This window comes from Amblyomma mixtum, chromosome 4 (genome assembly GCF_055824585.1).
Source record: "Amblyomma mixtum isolate Tamu chromosome 4, ASM5582458v1, whole genome shotgun sequence".
In the NCBI taxonomy this organism is placed as follows: Eukaryota; Metazoa; Arthropoda; class Arachnida; order Ixodida; family Ixodidae; genus Amblyomma; species Amblyomma mixtum.
Genome location: NC_143015.1, coordinates 124963948 through 124984931, shown reverse-complemented (window position 1 = coordinate 124984931; position 20984 = coordinate 124963948). Strand labels below are relative to the sequence as shown.

Sequence of the window (20984 nt, the reverse complement as noted above, 5' to 3'; positions counted from 1 at the left end):
CATGCTCTACTCAGCCATGATTGTAAGGACGCAGGTCGAACGAAGTTGAAAGTATCAGACATAGTGACAACGATTCTAAATGCAGCGCAGAGGACGAATTTTACGCGGGCCAATCTCTGGACGATTCAGCAATTGACTCATGCGAATGCCGTCCTGTTTCCTTTCGCTGGCACCATGCCTCATATTACGTGCGTCCGAACGACCCAGCTATCAGCTTTAACTAGCAGTGCAGTGAATAAACCCAGATCGCGCAGCCGGCGCTAACCGCTATCAACCCTGTCCCCGCTCGCGACAGCGCTGTGACGCATAGGGTGCTATTGCCTGCCGCCTTGCCGCAGTCTTTTCCCAAGGGCACGTATGAAGGAGACTAGGGAAAAGTGAGCCACGCCTCTCTGCGTGCCCAATGGTCCCTAGGCCAACGGGTTCCGGTAAATGGGCCAGGGGCAGAGCAGCCACCACTGCAAGGTCTCGCAGCCTGACATATCTCCTCCCCACGATGACCGCATAGATCTTGCTTCTTACTGCCGTACATTCTCCTGACTCAGCCTTTATTGGGTATTTTTTGTGGGTCTATGTCCCTGGGTAAATATATATGGATTGCTGTCTCGCCTGTTTTCTTTACTGTTGCCTTGTTTCTCCCGTACTGCTTGGTGACCTTCAGGCGCTTTGACCCAATGTTCTCTGTCATTTTATAAACACTTGTTTGGAATGTTTTAGAAGATTCCTTTAAGTGGAGACAATGGTGTCTATTGAAGCAAAGAACTAACTCCGTTCTTGCTCACATTCGCCACAAGCAAAACAAAAATTAAATGGGAACGCGTGAGGTATACTGTTGCAAAGCTCGTTCTAAAATGTTTAAACTTTCCTTCTATTTAGAGAAAGCGTTTGTTTTTGCAAATGTTCAGTGTAGTTTATTATCGGAATAAAAATCAAGAATATATCACGCGACTTGAAAATAAAAGCTATGGATGTCTGTGTGGTATCGCTAGCATTTTTTAAAATGATGGAACATCCCCGTTCCCAGTATAAATTACTAAATAAAAACTACAGAAGACGAACATCCCCGTTCCCGGTATAAATTACTAAATAAAAACTACAGCAGATGATCTCAAGAAGCATTTTGTTTATAGGCCTACTTTCACTATAGACACCGGCAAAAAGACGACCAACCCCCATTTCTTCCCTGCGGCCCGTACTGTTTTTAAAATGCCCTTTAGAAAAGAAGAAAAGCACAACAATCTTTATAAATAAATCGCAGTGTATTTCCTGTACACATTGGGGTTATAGCCTTAAAAACATAGCTCAGAAGCAGAATAGGAACAGGATATTTTCTGACAGAAAGGATAGAATTAAATGTAGCGAAATAAAAAAGTCGAATATTATATTAATATATTAAAAATCAAATTTTCAATATTTCATTTGAAGATCAAGTGTGACCAAAGCCAAGCTTCCTGGGATATTCGCTAGACCTTGCTCTGTAATTCGATGTTCTGCACCTGCAACTGCTGCAACAACTTGGCTTGTTTAACGCACATTTAAGGCCGTAGGGTTAAATGTGCTTTTAGTTCATGTCTACCGCTCTTATCTCATGCAAACAGCAAAGAAACCACGGTGAAAATATCGAGCGACACAGCGTCCAGTACTGTAGAACAGCGGGAGTTTGCTTTTGAGACCTAATGAGACCCTTTGATTGCTGAATCATGGGCATTCGTTTTTTGAGATTGGCGACCGTAACGAACACTTCACCGAGTTAGTGCGCGCCAACGGTGGATAACGCTACAAGGGCCACATAAAAACGGAGCAAATTCCAAGCATGTCTTCTTCGCGCGTTTGTTGTAGTCTATGAACAGTGTGCACAGTGATAGTTGGTTGCCGGGGGGGGGGGCAGTACAAGTGTGATTTCGTTGCCTTTCACAATGATGTACTGCACGACTTGCTTCAACATCACTTTGATGTAAGCACGCGTGAAAAGTGCCGTTAGTCAAAGGCTTTTTTCCCTGATTTGCGCGAAGTACACGTTAGGGGCTGATAACAAACTTAGGTATTCCTCTTTAGATGCCAATTAACGACAGAAGCTAGCGTGCATGCAGACGATTTCCGGTAAAACCAATGACAGTATTAGTGTCAAAACCTAACTTTTCTTCAAAATTCCTGAGTTTCGTTCAGTATGCAATTCTTTATTGATTTTTTGAGAACGTTTATTTGCGGTTTTGTTAAGGGTGACTCGTGGGTTCCGTACTCCAAGAATCTTTGGGCTTCGGCTGCCACCCTGGCCCTGCCCACCGGCCGTAACTGGATCTCAGAGTCGGAGCTGGACTGCACCGCCTCTCAGTCCTCCATCGTTGAGTATGTTATCATGTCTAGTCCTAAATATTTGAATTCGTGGTGACTTTTGGTCGCCCATTCCATTCCCTTTGCATTCACTACTTTCTTTAAAACGATAACCATGTACAGAGCTTTGGCCGGGCTGCACGCTTTCTTCTCTCTCAAAAACCAAATAAAGAAGAACTCTCAGCGCACCAACACGCCCTTGCCATGCATCCTGCAAGCTCCGCTTGCTATTCTCTATTGTGACTGCCGAGTGTCGCTTAAATTTTTCCAGCGACTCAGGTCTAAGCTCGTTCTTAAGCAGACGCCAGAGCAAATAGCCTACGACTTTCATTGTTGTTCCACTTTCTAAAGTAAGTTTTCCTCTGTACAAAATAGAACTCCTTCCTGAAAACAAAAACAAAGACACTGCTCCTGCTGCTCGCTGTCTAAATCCCACCTTCGGAATAAGTCATTCTACCCCTCCCAACCCAACCCTATAGAGAACTGGACTTTCCACGATAATGTTTAAATTTCTAAATTTTTCCTTTTCATTGTTTCGGTCCGTTCGGCTCTTGCGCCCAAACATTCTGTGAGCTCTCTGTGGAGTGCGCGTCTCGCTCGGAGCGTTGCCTGAGAACGTATTCCTTACTTTTTTTTTCGTAGTCACGTAAAACCCTACTTCTTAAAAGAGGAGCTGAAGCATGGACTAAGTCTCTAAAAAACGGCTTCCTTTTTACGTCTTACACACCCCTTTGATGAAACACTGTCGCGACTGCGATTTAGTGAGGAGCAGTGGGGCCCTGTAACAGAGCTGCACAGAACGACTCTATATGTCTGACATTGCAAAACTGCATGCGCTTGAGTAAGCTGCCTTGTGTCGGGTAAAAGCGTGCTCTTTGATGCGCCCTGTTTATGCGCTTGCTTCAATGCTTACTGCCGTACTCGGATAGTAGTAGTAGTAGTGAAAACATTTTTTTTTTCAAAAGGAAGAGTTAAAAAGAAAAAAACTTACGACAAGCGCTACTGCAAAGTCTCTGCAAGCTTAAGCTTCCAAAACTATGCTGTCCATGTAGGAAATGCCATTATACGCTTGCAATTGGTACTAATGTCAGGAAAGTCGTTCTAAGGTCATTTTTCACTCGTACTGTTGCTTTTTCTTGCACAGCCCATTCGCATAACCGTCCCCTTCCTTACTTGCGCCTTTCACTCTTTCTGTGAAGTGACAAATGATGTTTTCGAAAAAAGGTTTGCCTGCCATTAATCTGCATTCGCATAACACACACACACACACACACATCAGTTGTTTTTACCTTACCTTCCGCGCTGGGTTTACATCGACAAATGTCTGATATCTTTAATTTAATTGCTCGTTGAGTTTAGGGAAACTGCTGTAAACAACGCTAGCCCAAAATGCGTGCTCGGCTAACTTCACATATCACTGTAGATAAGCATGAAAGGCATGTGCGCCTTTGAGGTCCCCATCTGGGATTTTTTTCTTCCAACAATTCCAATTTTTTCCTGAAATTTTTTTCCCTGAAATATTTTTTCATGCTCTTCTCACGACCAAACCCATAGACAGGTCGAAAGAACGAAGGACACACGCAGCCCAATACTGGATTTTCTGGCAAGTGGTGGAATAACTGAACAGGGACGTTTAAATAAAAAAGGTAAAAAGAACAACTTACTCGTTCCTACGTCTGTATTTAATGTTCATTTGGGAATAAATCCGCCATTTGCTGGAGAGTCTAGTGTCGTGCTGCATGTTTCACTCCTTCTGGTAAATTGTTTTCACCCGGGCGCTCGAGGATTACGGTCCAACTAGCCCAGTCCAGGACATGGGTTCGCTACCGATTTTACGATCTTTGTCCGCACGCACCAAGATGTGGTTTGTATGGGGGCTCGTGAAACTCCGGCCTCATGCTGCTGCCACCAGCCAAAAAAGTGGCTGCGGCTCAACTCAGCAGAGCGATGATACACAGAGCGAAAGCTCTGTCAGCAAGCACTGCCGTTAGAGAGCAAATCACGTGATGCATCATGTGCCACAAGTGCAAGAGCGGGCTTCCAGAGCGGTGGTCGGCGCAGCGGCGGACGTGGATTCCGCAGCTGTAGCGTCGGCGAGTCACATGGCATGACGTCATAGCCACACGTCACGCGCCTTCTGTTAGAGGTCAAATCTAAGAGCCAGTTGACCTTCAGGCTCAGCATGGGAAGAGTAGAGCTTTTCGCTGTGAAAGATCCCTATCCAGGGCGGGTCTGTGCGACAACTGAGGCCTCTGGTTTCCCGTTATTCCACGCTATTGGAAAAAAGTCGAAGATGTAAGCACCTTGCGCGAAAATCTCTATTAGTAACCACATCCTATTTTTTTATGCTCTCGTTGTTACGGATATCAGTAGGAAAAACGGTACGATGGAAATATGAATCATTTCAATTAACAAGGTTGGTTCTTGGGCTAGTTGGTCGTTGATAATAAGGAAATGGCTTTCCTGCTTCCGCATGCGTTCAGTTCTCTTTTGTTTCTGTGTTGGCTTCGGAACATCAGAGCTTCAGAGCAAGTTAACGCTTTGTCGTGTCTCTCTCCCGGTTGTCCCCTTCTTCTTGCGCGCTTACTTTTCGTCATAGTCACTTTAATTATTTGCCAGAATATAAGGACAGGGGTGAATCTTGAAGACGGGGAAGCGTGTGTAGGAAAGGCTTCACTAAACTTGCATAAAAATGGGATTGGATGGAATAGGACGGAATATAATGGAATGGGATGGGATGGGATGGAATGGGATGGGACGGAAGGGATGGGACGGAATGGGATGGGACGGAATGGGATGGGACGGAATAGAATGGAATGGGATGGTATGGGAAAGAATGGAATGAAATGGGATGTGATGTGATGGGATGGGATGAGATGGGATGGGATGGGATGGGATGGGATGGGATGGGATAGGATGGGACGGGATGGGATGGGGTGGGATGGGATGGGATGGGATAGGATGGGATGGGGCGGGACGGGACAGGATGGGATGGGACGGGACGAGATAGGATGGAATGGGATGGTGTGGATGGACAGTCCGTATTGTGACAACTCCGGCTCAATTGAGATTGTATTTCACATTCTCTTCGAACATCTAGCGTAAGCCAACGAACGTGCGCACCATGAACAATGTATGCAGTCCGTTACCAAGTGTCACTCACAGTGGACTCTATATTAGGTCATTTAGGCTGTTACAGACAGCAGCGACGTGCAATGACATTCTTATTTTCCTCTTTAGATGCTATTGGTCTTTTAGACAAACTTGCCCGAACACTTTATCACCCCACTGCACATGCACCGAACATAACTTCGGTCTCATCCAATGAAGCCATCATGCAGTGAACTATTGCGTTGCAACCCTCTTCAATGACCGCCGCTCATTTCTAACACCCTTCTTTCATCTTAACTCCACCATTCCCTCCCCTACGCAGAGTAGTATGTCAGCCAGTATTCACAACAGCTAAAATCACTGTTTTTCATTAATTAGCTCTCCCTCTCTCTAAAAATGGAATGGCGTCCCAAATATTTCAATGTCTTCTCTTTTTCAACGATTCACACCGACTTCTTTCCATATTCATATCCGCCTACCCCTTTGCACTTTCCACGCGGCATGCTTTGCCCGAAGGTCACTAAAAAGCTGCTTTCTTATATTGGCTCTAAAGCCGGCAGCGATGGTCGCTTTTGCGGCGTACAAAAGCTAGAGGACAAAAAAGAATTCCCCCTATTCTGAATAGGACGTGAGGTGCATTCTAACACGTTATTTAATATCTCCCGCGGAGTTTCCAGGATCAATTCATGGAATTTCAAAGTTTACGCCGCAGAAAGTTTGGGGCCTATGCCATAACTGTATGTATGTGGGCTCATAAAGTATGGGGGGGGGGGGGGGGGGGGAGGGCTTTCGGTTGTTTACTTGCAGTGTTGTGACTCGGATAGCTTCTGCGTCAACCAAACATTTCTCATCGCGCACATTCTGCCTTTCGAATCCTCCGCCCTTGCGGCGGAGACAAAGCTGTCGCTTCATCACATAGATAGCAGCAATATACGACCTCGAAACGGCCATTTGTGTTGTGTCATTACCCGCTGGGAATTTGCCAATGCAGTTTATTCGTTCCTATACTTTGCACGCCTTTCTCTGTAACCTTTCGCTACAGATGGCTTGTACGTTACATCACAGATGCCATAATGGTGGGCAGGGCATTGTTTCCACACTGCCCATCGCTGCAGGCGGCGATAAGCGGAAATTGATATGCGAATAGTTCCAAACCCTAGCCCTCGCCCATTGATCTCTACACTGCCTGTTGCGTACTTTTCTTATTTCTTATTGCAATGAAAATAATTTGTCGGTCATAAATGCAATGGCGTTACCCTGCCTGTAATGAGCCACGAAAAACTTTTCGCACGCTCTCAAAGTGCTTCTCTGCTTATGCGTGCAGAAAGTCAACGCTTGCTCGCATCAATTGCTCCCGATAGCGTGCTCGCAGTGCTTCGCGCCTCGCTGTCTCGCGTATCGCTTTCCGCATCGTATGCTGCCCGCTTCGAAAATTTGCATGCATCTGTTTATTGGGGACTGTCTATTGTTTGCCTCGCGTGGCCCGCGCTAGCGAAGAAATGCAACGAACAAGGGAAGAACACAGCACGCAAAGTTCGAAAAACTCGTCAGGCTCAACGGGCACTAACCATAAAATACTGCTGTCATTTCTTTCTTTTCCAACATTCTGTTTTATTTTTTTTTCCTCTTTACTTTAGCGTAATTCAAAACACACGCCGAGGACGGTCCTGTGGGGATAGAAAAACAGTAAACACAAAGAATACTCCATCGACGGCCGCTCTGGCAGCAGTCGGGGCAACCTGGGCGCCGCGCGAGCCAGTAGCGGCACCTCCTGCGAGTAGTTCGATTATAATTTATGCAAAACCACCTGCCGTCGTGCCGACTTCTCCGAGCTGTTTCGTTGCTTCGTCCTTTCTCTTTAATTTTTCGTGCCTGCCTTTTACAGTGATAAAATATACGTGTTCTTCTGCGAGATGGTGGTGTCGTCGGCTGCCTCGGTGGCGTGTACCACGCACGTCGCACCGCACAACCTAACACCCCTAAACATACAGCCTTCATGGCCGCCCCCCTACACCATCCGGTCCGGGTGCTTCTGTGCATGATGAGCTAACGCGCGCACGCGCAAGCACACACACCAGCAAACAAACAAGCACACACACAAGCACACACACAAGCACACACGCACACTTTCGATCCCGGCCGCCGCGGTCGAATTTCAATGGAGGCGAAATTCTAGAGGTCCGTGTACTGTGCGATGTCAGTCCACGCTAAAGAACCGCAAGTGGTCGAAATTTCCGGAGCCCTTCACTTCGACGTCCCTCAGAGCCTGAATCGCTTTGGGACGTTAAACACCCATATATCATAAATCATAAACAGACACAAGCACGCGCACACACACAAGGTACGGCTTTTCGCCCCCTAAACTGCGAACGCAGTAAAACTAGTGGTACAGGTCGGCGGTTACTACCTGGCTTAAGCAAATGTATTCCCTGATACTAACAGCAGCGAATCTTAGCTGCTAATCTTATACTGTTGTGCTCATCCGAGAATATCGAATATTACTTTAGATTTTTGCAGATATATTTTTAGACCCGCCATTCTCTGGGTGATGGATCATGTTTTGCAAATCGTCCCCTGAGTTACTGAGTCCCCGATTTCAGCTATAGGATACGCTCTACTGGCGTTTTTACCTAACTGCCCCCTACCCATTCTTCATTTCTTGTCACTCTTACATCACTTCGAATGCACACAGCGCAGTTCTGCGAAGCAACGTCGATCGACTGTGAGGAATAGTCTTTTATATGGGTGGACTCTGCCGCCATTTTAAGCAGCATTAAGTGCGTGGCACTGGAGGTGGCCCAGTGATCCAGGCACGATCCTTCAGCGTAGACTAGACATCATTGCTTGGTCCAGCTGCGTAGAATCTAGGAGCATACAAGCGTGCCATTCTCACTCGCTCACAACCAAACCACGCACGTCAAGGAGTGGTTGCCACGTACTCGTATCTTCCAGTCGGCTTCGAGAAGTGAGATTGAGCATAGGCGCAAGGAGAAAGCCTTCATACGAACGCCGGTCAGAATTACAGGTGTAAAATTTCCGGAAATTTTAAATGCTGACAGAAAAAAAAGAGGAACAAACATACTTTTCCCAAGAATATTGGAAATATATGGAAGATACTCACAACTACAATATTTGCAATCATTTATATTCAGGTACATCCGAAGTGTGACACCTAAAATGCTTTGTATGAACTCTTGGTCACATGCATGCCATATTGTTTAGTGCTCTGGATTCCCAAAGAGGGCCACTTGGTGGAGTATGTGTTCACAGCCCTGGTGAGGCAAAGAAGGACCATGCGGACTAAGAACGGAAGGTGCGATAAGTGGTCACCTGAGGGTGGTCTGTTCGGTCTCTATGCGAGCGTGTTTCGAGGATCCCGCGTGGTTACAATCTCCACAGAAGCCAATCTAGTGAAGTAATATCCTGTAGTGTACGCTTTCAGAAACTCACCGCGCCAAATAAAACAATGAAGCTGAGAATATTTACAAAATATTTCGGGGTTCAGCCAAGCAAACAGCGCGAAGTAACGACGGGACAAGGAACGGCACACAGCAACACTGCCGCTGACTTCTGTGTATTTCTCACTGAGGCACGATTGGTGTACTCGCATTCGTAAGTTGTCAATACTTAAATAGTGCCTCAGCAAGAAATGCAGTTGGAAGTCAGCGGTAGTGTTGCCATATGCCTTTTTTTGTTTCATCCTGGTTTCGCGCTTTTTACGTGGCTGAACCACGAAATATTTTGCAGATATTTTGGAAGTCTAGCCTCGTCCTGAATGAAGCACACTTTTTCAAATTTTATTTTGTTGACGTAGCCATCCGACTTTTAATGATCGCTGAGATTATTGTTCCATACCTCTTTTATGATCCCCCTAGACAATGTCCGGTTTTTTTTCCTGTTTTTCACTCTTCGGGAAAACATCGGAAAAAACGCTTTTTCAAAAATTCTCGATTTTTTTCCCGAGCCCTTTCATCAATAGTGAGAACGCACGTTAATCAGAGCGCATGGAGATCGCTCGGCTCAAGAAAGGCATCAGCTTGTCTGGCAGGCACGATCACTACGTGCCTTTAATTCACTATGCGTCATGGCGAAAGTCCACCACTGCGTCCCTCACAGACTGAGTCGCTTTGGGACGTTAGCGCCCATGAAAGGTAAAAAGGAACGCCTCGGCGAAAGAAACGACGGGGCGTAGAGAGAAGCGCTTGTCTGTGGTTTTTTCGGTCTACGTCCTGGCGTTCCTGCTTTTATAACGCATATTTCCGACTGCTTGTGCTTCTGCACACAGTTTCGTCTAAACTTTAAAAGCCTGCAGGCTGTCCCGTCGACTGCAGCAGAAATAAAAAACACTAGTCACTAATGCTCGAAACATGCCGTGAACCGTAAACGGCTCACATCAGTGCCTATATTAGGCGTTCAATGTCACTGGCCTCTAGTAGCCTCTGGAAACTGGTAATAAGTAACGGCCAGATTTCGACATGCGGTGTTCACAGTGGTACAGTAAAATAGCTCGCCCACTTCATGCGGCCGAACAGCCGGCCCAAAGATTTCCAGAATTTGTAAACGTCGAACACACTAGAGTTATGCTTGCTGGTTGCGAGTGCGTTTCCTGGCTCTCAAAAGTTCGCCTTATGTGGCAGTCCTATTTACAGTGGCAATGTCCACCGGTCGCTGCTGACATAAGTGGGGGATGTTGTATTTTATTTTTTTTTTCACGCAGATGTGCAGTCTAAACCTTGCACACAAGATTACCGTAGACCCAGTTTTTCTTCGGCATACCGCGGCAACACTTCTGTGGCATCCGCACTGCAATGCTTAGCTGATGACAATCTTTATCTCATGTCTTTAAATTCGTGTCTTCAGCCTCTAACCTATGTCGAGCCCACATCCCGGATTACTCGCCCATAGATAACCCATATCTTTTAAAGAGTACTGAATACTTGGCCCCGGATAGCGTACACTGTGTGCATAGCCATGTATATAGAAGTATATCTTTTGGTTGGTTCATTGGTTAATTAGAGTTTAACGTCCCAAAGCGGCTCAGGCTATGAGGCACGCCATAGTGAAGGGATCCGGAAATTTTTACCTCCTGGGGTTCTTCAACGTGCACTGACATCGTACACAGGCCTTTATAATCTCGCTTCTATCGAAATTCGACATCGAACCCGCGCCATTCGGGTCAGCAGCCGAGCGGGTCACCGGTCAGAAGTCTTCGGGTCACGACTGAGCCACCGCGGCGGCATATATCTTTTCATTATCAGCGGGGTAAACCTAAGAAAGGAAGTTCAAGAATAACAAGTGGCCGATGTTGAAGAAGGCCTTGATACAACTGAGCGGGTTTAGTGTGCAACCATACGGTGTGTACCTTTTCCAGCCGATGCAACCAAGGGTTTGGAATGTTCATTTGGTTTTGTTCATTTGGTGGAATGTTCATTGGAAGTTAGTTTTTTTTTTTTTATAGGATCTTCAGGTGCAGTCAGTGGACTCCAAAGGCCTGAAATATCCACTTGCCTGCTGTACGAAGTTGGCCGACGCCTGCGTAGCGGCGGGTAGCAGCAGCGTCGTCTGCAACAGCAGCGCAGACGACAGCAGGGTGACGAGCGCCGCCGCCGCCGCCCACAGGGCGGCAGCCCGCATCGCGCCGCCGTCTGCACCGCGCCGTCCGGGGAACTGCAAAGCAACGACACCATAGGGCGAAGGGTGGTCAATTTGCATCCCTAATGAGCGAAGCACGGCGTTCCACCCGTTTCGCGCACTAGCGAGAACAACATGGGAAACCACCCAGAAAAGCCTTTCTGCGCCGACGGCTGTAGCCAATTACGCGTTCAAGGATGAGCCGCTCGGCAGTTGGAGCGGGCTTTAAATTGCGTCCCTGTTTAGGTCGCGTTCACGAACGTGCGAGCGAGGCACTCCAAGTCCCACTTTAGGACTGTTTGTTTATTGTATTGCGCTGGCTCCATGCAGGTCCTAGAGTTAAATCCCAGACTTTTATGCGGGACCCGCACCCAGGCCTTAGTCTAGTGCTCATTAGAATGCAGCATGTGTAGCATGACTGATAGGGGCTGGTAGGTATCTCCTCAGCGTTAAAACAGCCAACTCATTAGCGCTGAAATTCAAAGGAGAAATGCCACTTTGTGTTGCTCACTTTTGTGTAGCATATTGCAATCACTCAGTTGAGCCCTTGGGCGCGGCCGGGCAGCCACCAAACCACGTAAAAACAAAGAGAAAATAAAAAAGAGAATATTTAAAAACAAAAAAAAAAGGACAGCTGAGCATGGTGGCGGTTGCCACTGCCCCATTTCAAAGGGGGCGCTCCTATCCATCCATCCATCTATACGATACGGAGGAAAAGCTGCTGAGAAAATCGAGTGCCGCCAAGCAATACCTCGCGCAAAAAGGCCGCCCTATATGCAACGCATTCTTGGCTTAACCAAGCTAAGCCTGGGCCTTTTTTTTTTTTATTAGAAGTTCCGTGAAACATATTGAAACACTGGCCGAATAAACATTTATGTGCTGTATTGACTAGGAAACATCTCGTGGAAAATCTAGAGTACTGAACTCCAGACAATGCTGCACTGTTGGGATGTGGTGTGTGGTGTGCTGTGTTGTGTTGTGGTGAGGACGTGATACGGTGCGGTGTGGTAAGGCTTTGTGTGGTGTGCCATGGCGTGGTGTGACGGTACGTGGTGTGGTGTGCTGCGCTGTGGCGTATAGTGCGGTGTGACACGGTCCGGCGTATTGTGCACCGCCGTTATGTGGTGCGGTGGTAGAATGCGATGTGTAGCGGTGTGGTGTTCCATAAAGAAATCGCGAGAGGATAGTTGGAGAAACAAATTTATCGCCTTTACGTATGAGAAAACTGCCCTCTTGAGTTTGATTTTTTTTTTCTAGGATGTCTGCTTTTACATGCAATTGTGCAATGCTCTAAGCTTTGCACATGCGAGCTAAAGGGCGCCTACCTGAATGCGCATCGCGCGGTGTACAAAATTAAGACAGGAATTCTGGCTAAGCACTTCTAGTTCGCCCGACTTCCGCAACTTGCTATGTGGCGCTGAACACTCGAAGCCACCGCGGGCGTTTGGAACGTTGGGTACATCCCACTGATTTTCTAGGTTCACCGGAAATAGGAGGTGTGAACGCAGGACGCATTTTATTGGTCAGATTTTGCAGTGAAGAGGAAGAGTCGGCAGTGATAATAACCACGATGCTATTTGCTGAAGTGCCCGAAAGATGATCATGGGGCTCACTGCTGCTTCCGACTTCGGTGTTTTGCGGATCATCACACCGCAGCTCGTGAACACTAACTTCAGGCACATCGAACAGGCTTCAAATAAAGCATGAAGCTGTCATGCTTCATACATGAAGCATTAAGCTTGAAAGTACACGCATTGTCCCAAATTTCAGATCCCTACTTACTGCCACATTCCCTACGATCATCAACCGAGCAAATTTCATGAAAACTAGCTACCTCTCCATATAGCCCGAACCGTGATTCTGGGCTACTTCTCACTCGCAGGAGACGCATACGCCTGGTCTGTGCAGAAAAATAGCACATACAAGTGATGACCTCAAAGTTCAAAGGCGGTCTCTGGATTGTAATTATATTCTGAATGTCTTCACAGCCGAAAAATCCAAGCGCTTACTTCAGCAGCTTTATATCAGTTGTGTATATTTCCGTGTTTCTTGTATTGAATTTTCCAGAAGTACACCACATTGTGGCATGGCATAGGAACTTGTGATTAAATTTTTTTGCGTAACCCGCAAGTTTTGAGCAACCCAATAAGTTACACAATCCTACCATAATGTATGCCTCCACTCGCAAATCTGCGAATTCGGCGCCTCTTTGAGTAGTCTCTAATTTTCGCCGTGTTACGTCAGGCATGCTTTCTGTGAACTCAAACTTGGCCTATAAAGATGATAATGAGGATTATGTAATGAAACAAATTAAAAACGTAGTTGAGGTGGTTTCGGGAGTTCCATATGTTGCACGATTGCAAAGCTTTCATTGCATGTCACGGCGCCGTTCAGGGTGTAGTTCAAGCTCCCGCTCAGTGGAGCAGCTTCAGCGCGACTCAGATAGCACAACACCATTTGAATCTTAATGAGCGGCTGGAAGCTCAAATTCGCTCCGACCGGGCTGCGTCAATTTTGGACGAAGTGCCGAGGCATGCTATGTTCGCTCTGATTACGCTCCCACTAGATATGACAAAATGCTAATGTCGCATTCGAAGGAGGATTAAAGCAATCCCGCCACTTGGAGCACCGATAAAATATTGGTGCTCCACGTTGATCACGAAGTCAGACGACGCGCAGGCAATGCGTCGACACAGACAATGGTCGGGGCTGCATTTAAAGCACAACGAAAAAAAAAAACTTTCTATAGTGAATGAGAGCGAAACGGGACCTGTTCTTCGAGTTCAATGGCTTCGCATCGAGTTTTATTAATCGACGGCTGTGACAATTGAACTGGAGTTAGTAACTGAGGTGGAACATGCATTTATTCAGCTTTTATCGAACGTAACGCACTAGCAGAAGTGCGTATGTGTTGAACATATTTAGGCGACCGAAGAACAGGGATGCGTCTCTCGATGAGATTTTTCAAAAGGCCGCGCAATTGGCAAAAAGTGCACCTCTCATCATTGTGGGGGATTTTTTTTCATCATTGTGGGGATCAGCCTTCCCTTCAACTAAGACATTGTGGCTTTAATAAACGTTTTCATCACCATCATCGCTAGGCTGTGTTTTATAACGATAGCGCTACTAAATGCAAAAATCGACCTCCGTGTCGGTGTGATCCTTGACCTTAACTGACCTTGATAAGCCGCTTAGCAACAGCCTTAAGTTAAACCTCAGATGTACAACCGTTACTCACTGCGCCCGACACGATGGGGATCTCCAAATATTACCCGGATCTTTTCCAAATTTGGCCCGGGCCAATCCCAAAATTTTACCTCGGCCGATTGGTACCTAAACCGATGTTCAACCAAAATTGAGCGTGCCCGTCAAGTGGCGACCTCCATAAACGGCCCGGGTCATTTCCAAAAATTTTACCTAACCATGTCTACCAGAGGTACACCATAGTGCCTCCCGTTCTCCATGGTGACTTTCCCTTTGACCTTTGCCCTTGACCTTTGGTCTTGCACTTTGGCCTTTCACCTTAAATGTGTTCCTTCGAGGTGGCGCTACTGTCAGGCCAGGTGACGTAACGTCACCGTATAGCGCCCATATATACGCTGCGTAGCCGCGCTTGCCTCATTAGCCACATAAGAAGAGCAGCAGGTACATTCTAGCGATTCCAGAGCTATCGCTCGACGACGTTTAGGCATACCCGTAGGCAAATCCTGCCTTATTTTTTCCTTTTACTTATAAGTTTACTTTTTTTTCCACGCGTGTTGCGGCGTGCGTCGTTAAAGAGCAGCTGTATAACTTTTGAGAATTCCACGACATTCAAGGATTCTAATCTATTGCGGCTGCAGGTCAAGCATGCGAACTTCTTTTTCGGTGGCATTTAAAATGGCAACGGAATCCATGAATAAATCCCAGGCTTTTTCTCACAGCACAGGAGGACTGCAGAGAAGCTCGATGATGACGTCACGAACGGGGAGATCAAATTTCTGCTGCCTTCGGCTGCATCTAGCAATCAGTTGTAGGATGCAACCAAACAAAGCTCCGCAAGCACTGCCTTCAAGGGCGTTGGTTTTTTTCCTTCATTGAAAGATCTTCTGAGCTGTAAATATACGGATACCGTCGATGACGTCATCACGCGCCTACCATTCGGCGCTGAATGCTGCGGAGAAAAGTGAACGCCATCGCGGTTTAAATCAGTGATTACGTCACCATTTCTAATGCTAGCCGAAAGAGCCTTCGCATTCTTTACCTGCAAGCTGCACACATTCGACACCTTTAAGCTAATCGATTTCTAACTGATCGATTTCTAAAACATCTTCAGTTACCCTTCAAAGGGATACTGAGACAAAATTTAGAAATTTGCAAAAAACGCCGCAAATCAAACTCCTAATGTTCGATTATACCAACAAGTAATTCATTAACTATTATAAGCATTATAACCGCCCAAGCTCAGTGCTCTTCCTTTGCGCTCCTGAGAACAAAAACAACGCAAAATCTATTCCCCGCCTCGCCTGAAATGCGTGCATGGTTACGCAAACAAATACGCGTGGATTACGCAAATACCTGCAGTATTTGTGTAATCCACGCAGAGAAAAAAACTCCTATAAAAGTCAGCAGGCAAAGGCATGCGGCTTAGTTATGATGGCTCCGCAGAACGATTTCGCAGTCTTCGGAGCTTGTCACCGTACACAGTCACCTATGCGAAGGTGTACCTCTCTTACGGGTGCTGTTGTGACGGCTTTGGCGTAGCAGTACCTCGTCATTTTGTTTCACCGCACTGAAAGCTTCTTTACTAGGAGCGGACAAAGCGTGTACCAAAAAGATATACCCCGTCGGCCACGCGAGTATGTCGATTTGAATCACGTGACAGCAGGGGCGCTGTTGCGACGTCACCACTGCGGCTTTTACAGGCGGCCGCCAGTTTCGGAGGTACTATACAAAACCGGAGAATCGCTGTATTTTTGGCATATTTTAAATAACTAAGAAAATTTCAAGTGCGATGAGCTTACTGTCATAGGAATCCAGCTGGATTGTTTCAGCGATCAAACACGTGACAGGTTTTTGGCGGTCTCCTCACACCATGCTCAGTCGTTGTTCTCAAAGTTTCCGATACTTCCGCTTCATCTACGACGGGGAACCGCCACACTGCCATCATGCAACAGATTACTGATTCTATTGCACACTATTTTTATTGAAGAAAACTCTTGCTACCCGCGTAAGACTACGCCATAATTAAAAAAGAAGGGCAAAGAACTTCCCTCTAGAAACAAAATTCGTGCCACTGAGGAGATTATGGCACCAAAGCACCATCTTTTTGTAATATAAAAACATGTTTTATCCTGTAGGGGGTAACTAAAAAAACCGCCACATACGGCACTGCAGAGGTGTGAGGGAGCTTTTAGACACCTTGAATTACTATTCCATTGTTTGTCAACTTTGCGCCTGAATCGGTTTGAATGAGCATGGTTTTTGTTTTACCGCACGCTTGCAGCTTCATGCACGCATCTGGTGTCACTCAAGTGGCACTCGCGTTACGGAGGCGATGATGGAATATGTATTTCCTTGGTACAGATGTCTTGCGATGCTACTGGAGCTGTTCACTGCACTACACGAACAGGCACACCCTGCTTACGAAATAATTGGGCATGCACAGCTCACGAAAGATGTCATAGCAGTGAACCAGCTGAAAATGTGATGATCGACACTTGGCGCTAGCAGGCACTCTGGAGAAGTATTACGACGTAAGACTGTTCGCGCCGGCCACTGATCACCGTATCAGCACCTTCGTGAAACATTTCTTATGACGACTTCCTTAAGCCCACACGTTTTCTGAACACATTTTACGGAAACCATATACAAAATATGGGTCTACACAGACTATACAGGCGACTCATACTGTAAGTGTATTTGATGCCATTCACATCACACAAGAATCGTGCAAAACACATACAGAAATCCCGTAGAAACCGTAGAGAAAACATAAATAAAGCATATAGATTTCCGCACATTTGTTGTATGTATCATACACATTCTAAGAACGAAACGTTTCGACAGAATTGCCTGTCTGGTTGGGAATAACTTTGACAATATCACTGTTTCACGCCGTCCTTCATTTCCTCATTTCTTTCGGTCGTTACATACAGTTAAATATTTTCTGCAATTTAAAATTTTAAAAATTCCCGACGTTTCGCTGCCGGCTCGGCTTTGCTTTCTCTTCAGGGGTGGCAGGGAGCTCCTGACCGCTGCTGTAATCTCTGAAGAGGGAGCCGAACCAGCTCCGAAACATCGGTACTTTTCAACATTAAAATAATTTGGTTACAGAAAATATCCCTCAGTTTAACATACACATTCCGTTTTCTTATTCTTCCACTGCCATTTTTTTAGAGAATGCTTCAATAGAGTAGGCAAATTCAAGCTTTTTCAGCTCACGTAGAAACAGGTGCATGCATAGCCTTCTACCTCACCCCATTTGCTGCACTTGGAGTACAGCTCAACACTAACCGCATTTCATAAAAAAAAGTTAAAGAAGCCAAAGTAAAATCTAAAGTGAAAAAAGGCGGTGATGGTTTGGTTTGGTTTATGGGGTTTAACGTCCCAAAGCGACTAAGGCTATGAGAGACGCCGTAGTGGAGGGCTCCGGAAATGTCGACCACCTGGGGTTCATTAACGTGCACTGACATCGCACAGTACACGGGCCTCTAGAATTTCTCCTCCAAAGAAATTCAACCGCCGCGGCCGGGATCGAACCCTCGTCTTTCGGGTCAGCAGCCGAGCACCAAAAAAAAAAAAAGGCGGTGAGATGGCATGAGTAATTCGCCCGTACGAATCACTTGGCTAAGAAAAAGTGCGCTCTGAGTAGCTGTGCCCGCATGGCTGAGTTGTGCGCCGAAAGACTGTCGCTTTAGTCTACGCTTCGGGTCGCCTTTGCAGCAGGCTCCGATTGCCTCCTTGAGCAGACTCCAGAAGAAAAAGAAAAAGAAAGCCGAGCAAGGACAAGAAACCTGAACCACTGCAACGTGGCGGTTAGCGTGAGCCAAAGGCAGACGCCCGGAAATAGCCCGCGCGGAGAGATCACGTAACCAGAGACATACGGTTCCGGTCGTCTCGTCTTTGCTCCTTCCTTTCCATCTGCCACCGCTTCAGCGGGCTACTGATGAGTGACGTGGAATGCGCCGGGTCAGAGCGGCGGTTATTCAAGAGAAAGTGGGACACCCGACCGTGTGCGCTGGGACAGCAGATGCCGCCAGGGGCTTACGTTGGCCGCCAGAGAGCGCTGCGTCGAGGCGTGGAAAAGAAACATAGTGTAGAACTATATCGATACTGGAAAAGGGAGATCAGGAAAGAATTTTTCTATGATAACTCAAGAGGCAGTGCCCTACTTGTTGAAGCTAGGTCGGGGTGTCTTAGAACGCGCAGCTACAAAAAGAAACTTAGCGAAGAAGATGACACATGTGCAGTGTGTGGTAGATCTGTGGAAACAACTTAACACCTCGTAATCAAATGTGATGGTATCCATCCGGATGTCCATGCAGGCAGAGTCACTCTTCCTGAGGCCCTAGGGTTTAAAGATAACAATGGTCATGTAAATAAATCTGCAGTGGAAGTTAGCAAAAAGCGATTGGAGGATTGGTGGCTGAGAAGCAGAGATGTGGCATAAGGTTAGAATTGTAGGACACTGTAGGTAAAGGTGATGGCGAATCTTAATGAGAATTGCCAAACAATAAACAAAAAAAATAGTAAAGAAAGAAAAGCTGAGCATGGTGGCAATTGCCACCACCCCGTTTCAAAGGGGGCGCTCCTATCCATCCATCCATCCATCCAGCGTAAAGAGGGCAAAACGCTTGCCTATAACACGTTCCGGGCGTGTTTCGGGCTGAACACGCGATATCTAGCGATAAAAGTAGGTTAAAAACTGGTCTGAATGTAAGTATGTTCAGTTGAACTCGTAGGATTTCATCGTCACTTTTTTGCCTTCGTGGTGGCAACGGCTTTGGGAGCTGCGGAACACATAGTTCGGCTATTCTAGACAAGCGTTTTCGCTTGTCTTGAATAGCCGAACTGTGTGTTCCGCAGCTCCCAAAGCCGCTGCCACCAGAAACGCTTGTCTAGAATAGCCGAACTGTGTGTTGCGCAGCTCCCAAAGCCGCTACCGCCAAGAAGGCAAAGAAGTGACGATGAAATCCTGCGAGTTTAACTGAACATGCTTACATCCAGACCATTTTTTAACCTAATGTTATCGCTAGATATCGCGTGTTCAGCCCGAAACACGCCCAGAACGTGCTATAGGCAAGCATTTTGCCCTCTGAACGCTGAACGCCTCCAAGCAGCGCTCTCTGGCGGCGAAGATAAGCCCCTGGCGGCATCTGCTGCCTGTACATATGTAGCCGGTTTCGTGAGCCTAATTTCAAACCGCCACTTTACCCCGACTTTTCGCAAAGTCGTTAATACTCTTCATGGGAAGAGAATTTTAGCCAGAGTCAGCAAGAGCTTGAAACATATAATTCTCTCAAAGTCATCGGAAAGGAATGAATGAAGAAATGTGGCCAGGACAGGCGCAGCAGCGTGGTCATTGGGGGTGACTGGAAGAGGCATTTCTCCTATATTAGCCTACACAGTTCGGTGATTACAAGGGAAATAAATAGTTTTTCAAGCCGTCTGCTGGGTTGACGCTGCATAACACCGAAGAAGTTATCTTTATACCTCTCACGTAACAGCTGGTACTCAAAGAAACCAATTATCGCGGTGTTCGATGCAGTGATATGGGGAAGCAATACGTAAGGAAAAAAATTGTTCGATTCCACGAAGCGTCTACAGAGACAACGTTTAGACAGACTACAGCAGGATGAAAAACCAGCCAAACTCATCAGCATTCTCATCGATCAAGAACTGACACAAGCAATTTTGCCGCACCGACCACGAGACCACCTATTCCGAAGCACTTATGGCCCATAAGCTTTGTGGCCCATTACTTTATGTCCATGGCCTTCATGGAGTCTATTCTTCATGGCCCATTTACATACCACGGCCTTTATGTCTAATTGCCTTCATGACACTTTATTTTAGTGCACCGGTCATCCTAGATCATATGACTGAAATTGATACACTCTCAACAGCCCCAGCTACGTATGTTAGATTGTACTCAACACACATCTATATATTAAATATTAATATCTAAAAGGTGAGCCGCGATGTTTCTGTATTACGTCATGCAATAGTAGCGCCGAAGCGAACGTTGGTTACCGCAAGAAAAGCTCCCTAGGCTGCTATCTCTGTAACCACTTTCATCATGGTTCTTTTTGCAACCGGACAATCACTGTGGCGTAACATGCTAGTCCTGAAGGACGCATCTCGGCTTACCGTCTGTTCGGGGCGGGTGAACGAAGCAGATGTAACACCGGTAGAAGTCCTGCCTATATAAACATCAAGTTAATGAGCTTATTTGCAGGGAATAAAGTGTCGCTACTCAAAAATGATAAACATCGCCGAAGGCCGTCCTAGGTTTTTCTTAGGCTGGAAGGCAGTGTAAAGCCATTAATAACTCCTTTATTTTTCATTCCTTCCGCACATTCGACGAGGTGGAGAGAAAAAGTTTTAACTTCGCCGATGGCATCGAGTTTACTTCCGAGAACAGAACTCCCAGTAACGAGTCTAAGGCATGGTTGAGAAACAAGTGAAGAAAAAAGTAAGAAACGACGGAGTCTAGGCGGTCATTAATCTTTCCTTTGCCATGAAGGCAAGATATATAACGAGCGGCCGGCTTTAGTCGGCTAATTTTTACACACCCAGTAGCACCAGAGGAGTGATACGGGGGAGGAAGTTGGGAAAGACAGAAGGAAATGAAGGACGACGCGAAAAAGTGGCAATAATAAAGCGTAGAGAGCCGGTGCCGTGTCGGAGCGTGTCCTTGAGATTAGGAA

At 46.5% G+C, this 20984-nt stretch overlaps 1 protein-coding gene across 1 annotated transcript in view; it reads right to left on the bottom strand.

Moving 5' to 3' along the window:
• Window positions 1–20984, bottom strand: part of LOC149348159 (glutamate receptor ionotropic, NMDA 2B-like) — a 166496-nt gene that overhangs the window by 54953 nt on the left and 90559 nt on the right. Inside the window, exon 2 of the mRNA XM_089587967.1 lies at window positions 10951–11109. Within this exon, the coding sequence (XP_089444093.1) occupies window positions 10951–11076 (126 nt within the window). The 5' untranslated portion in view covers window positions 11077–11109. The remainder of the gene's footprint in view (window positions 1–10950; window positions 11110–20984) is intronic.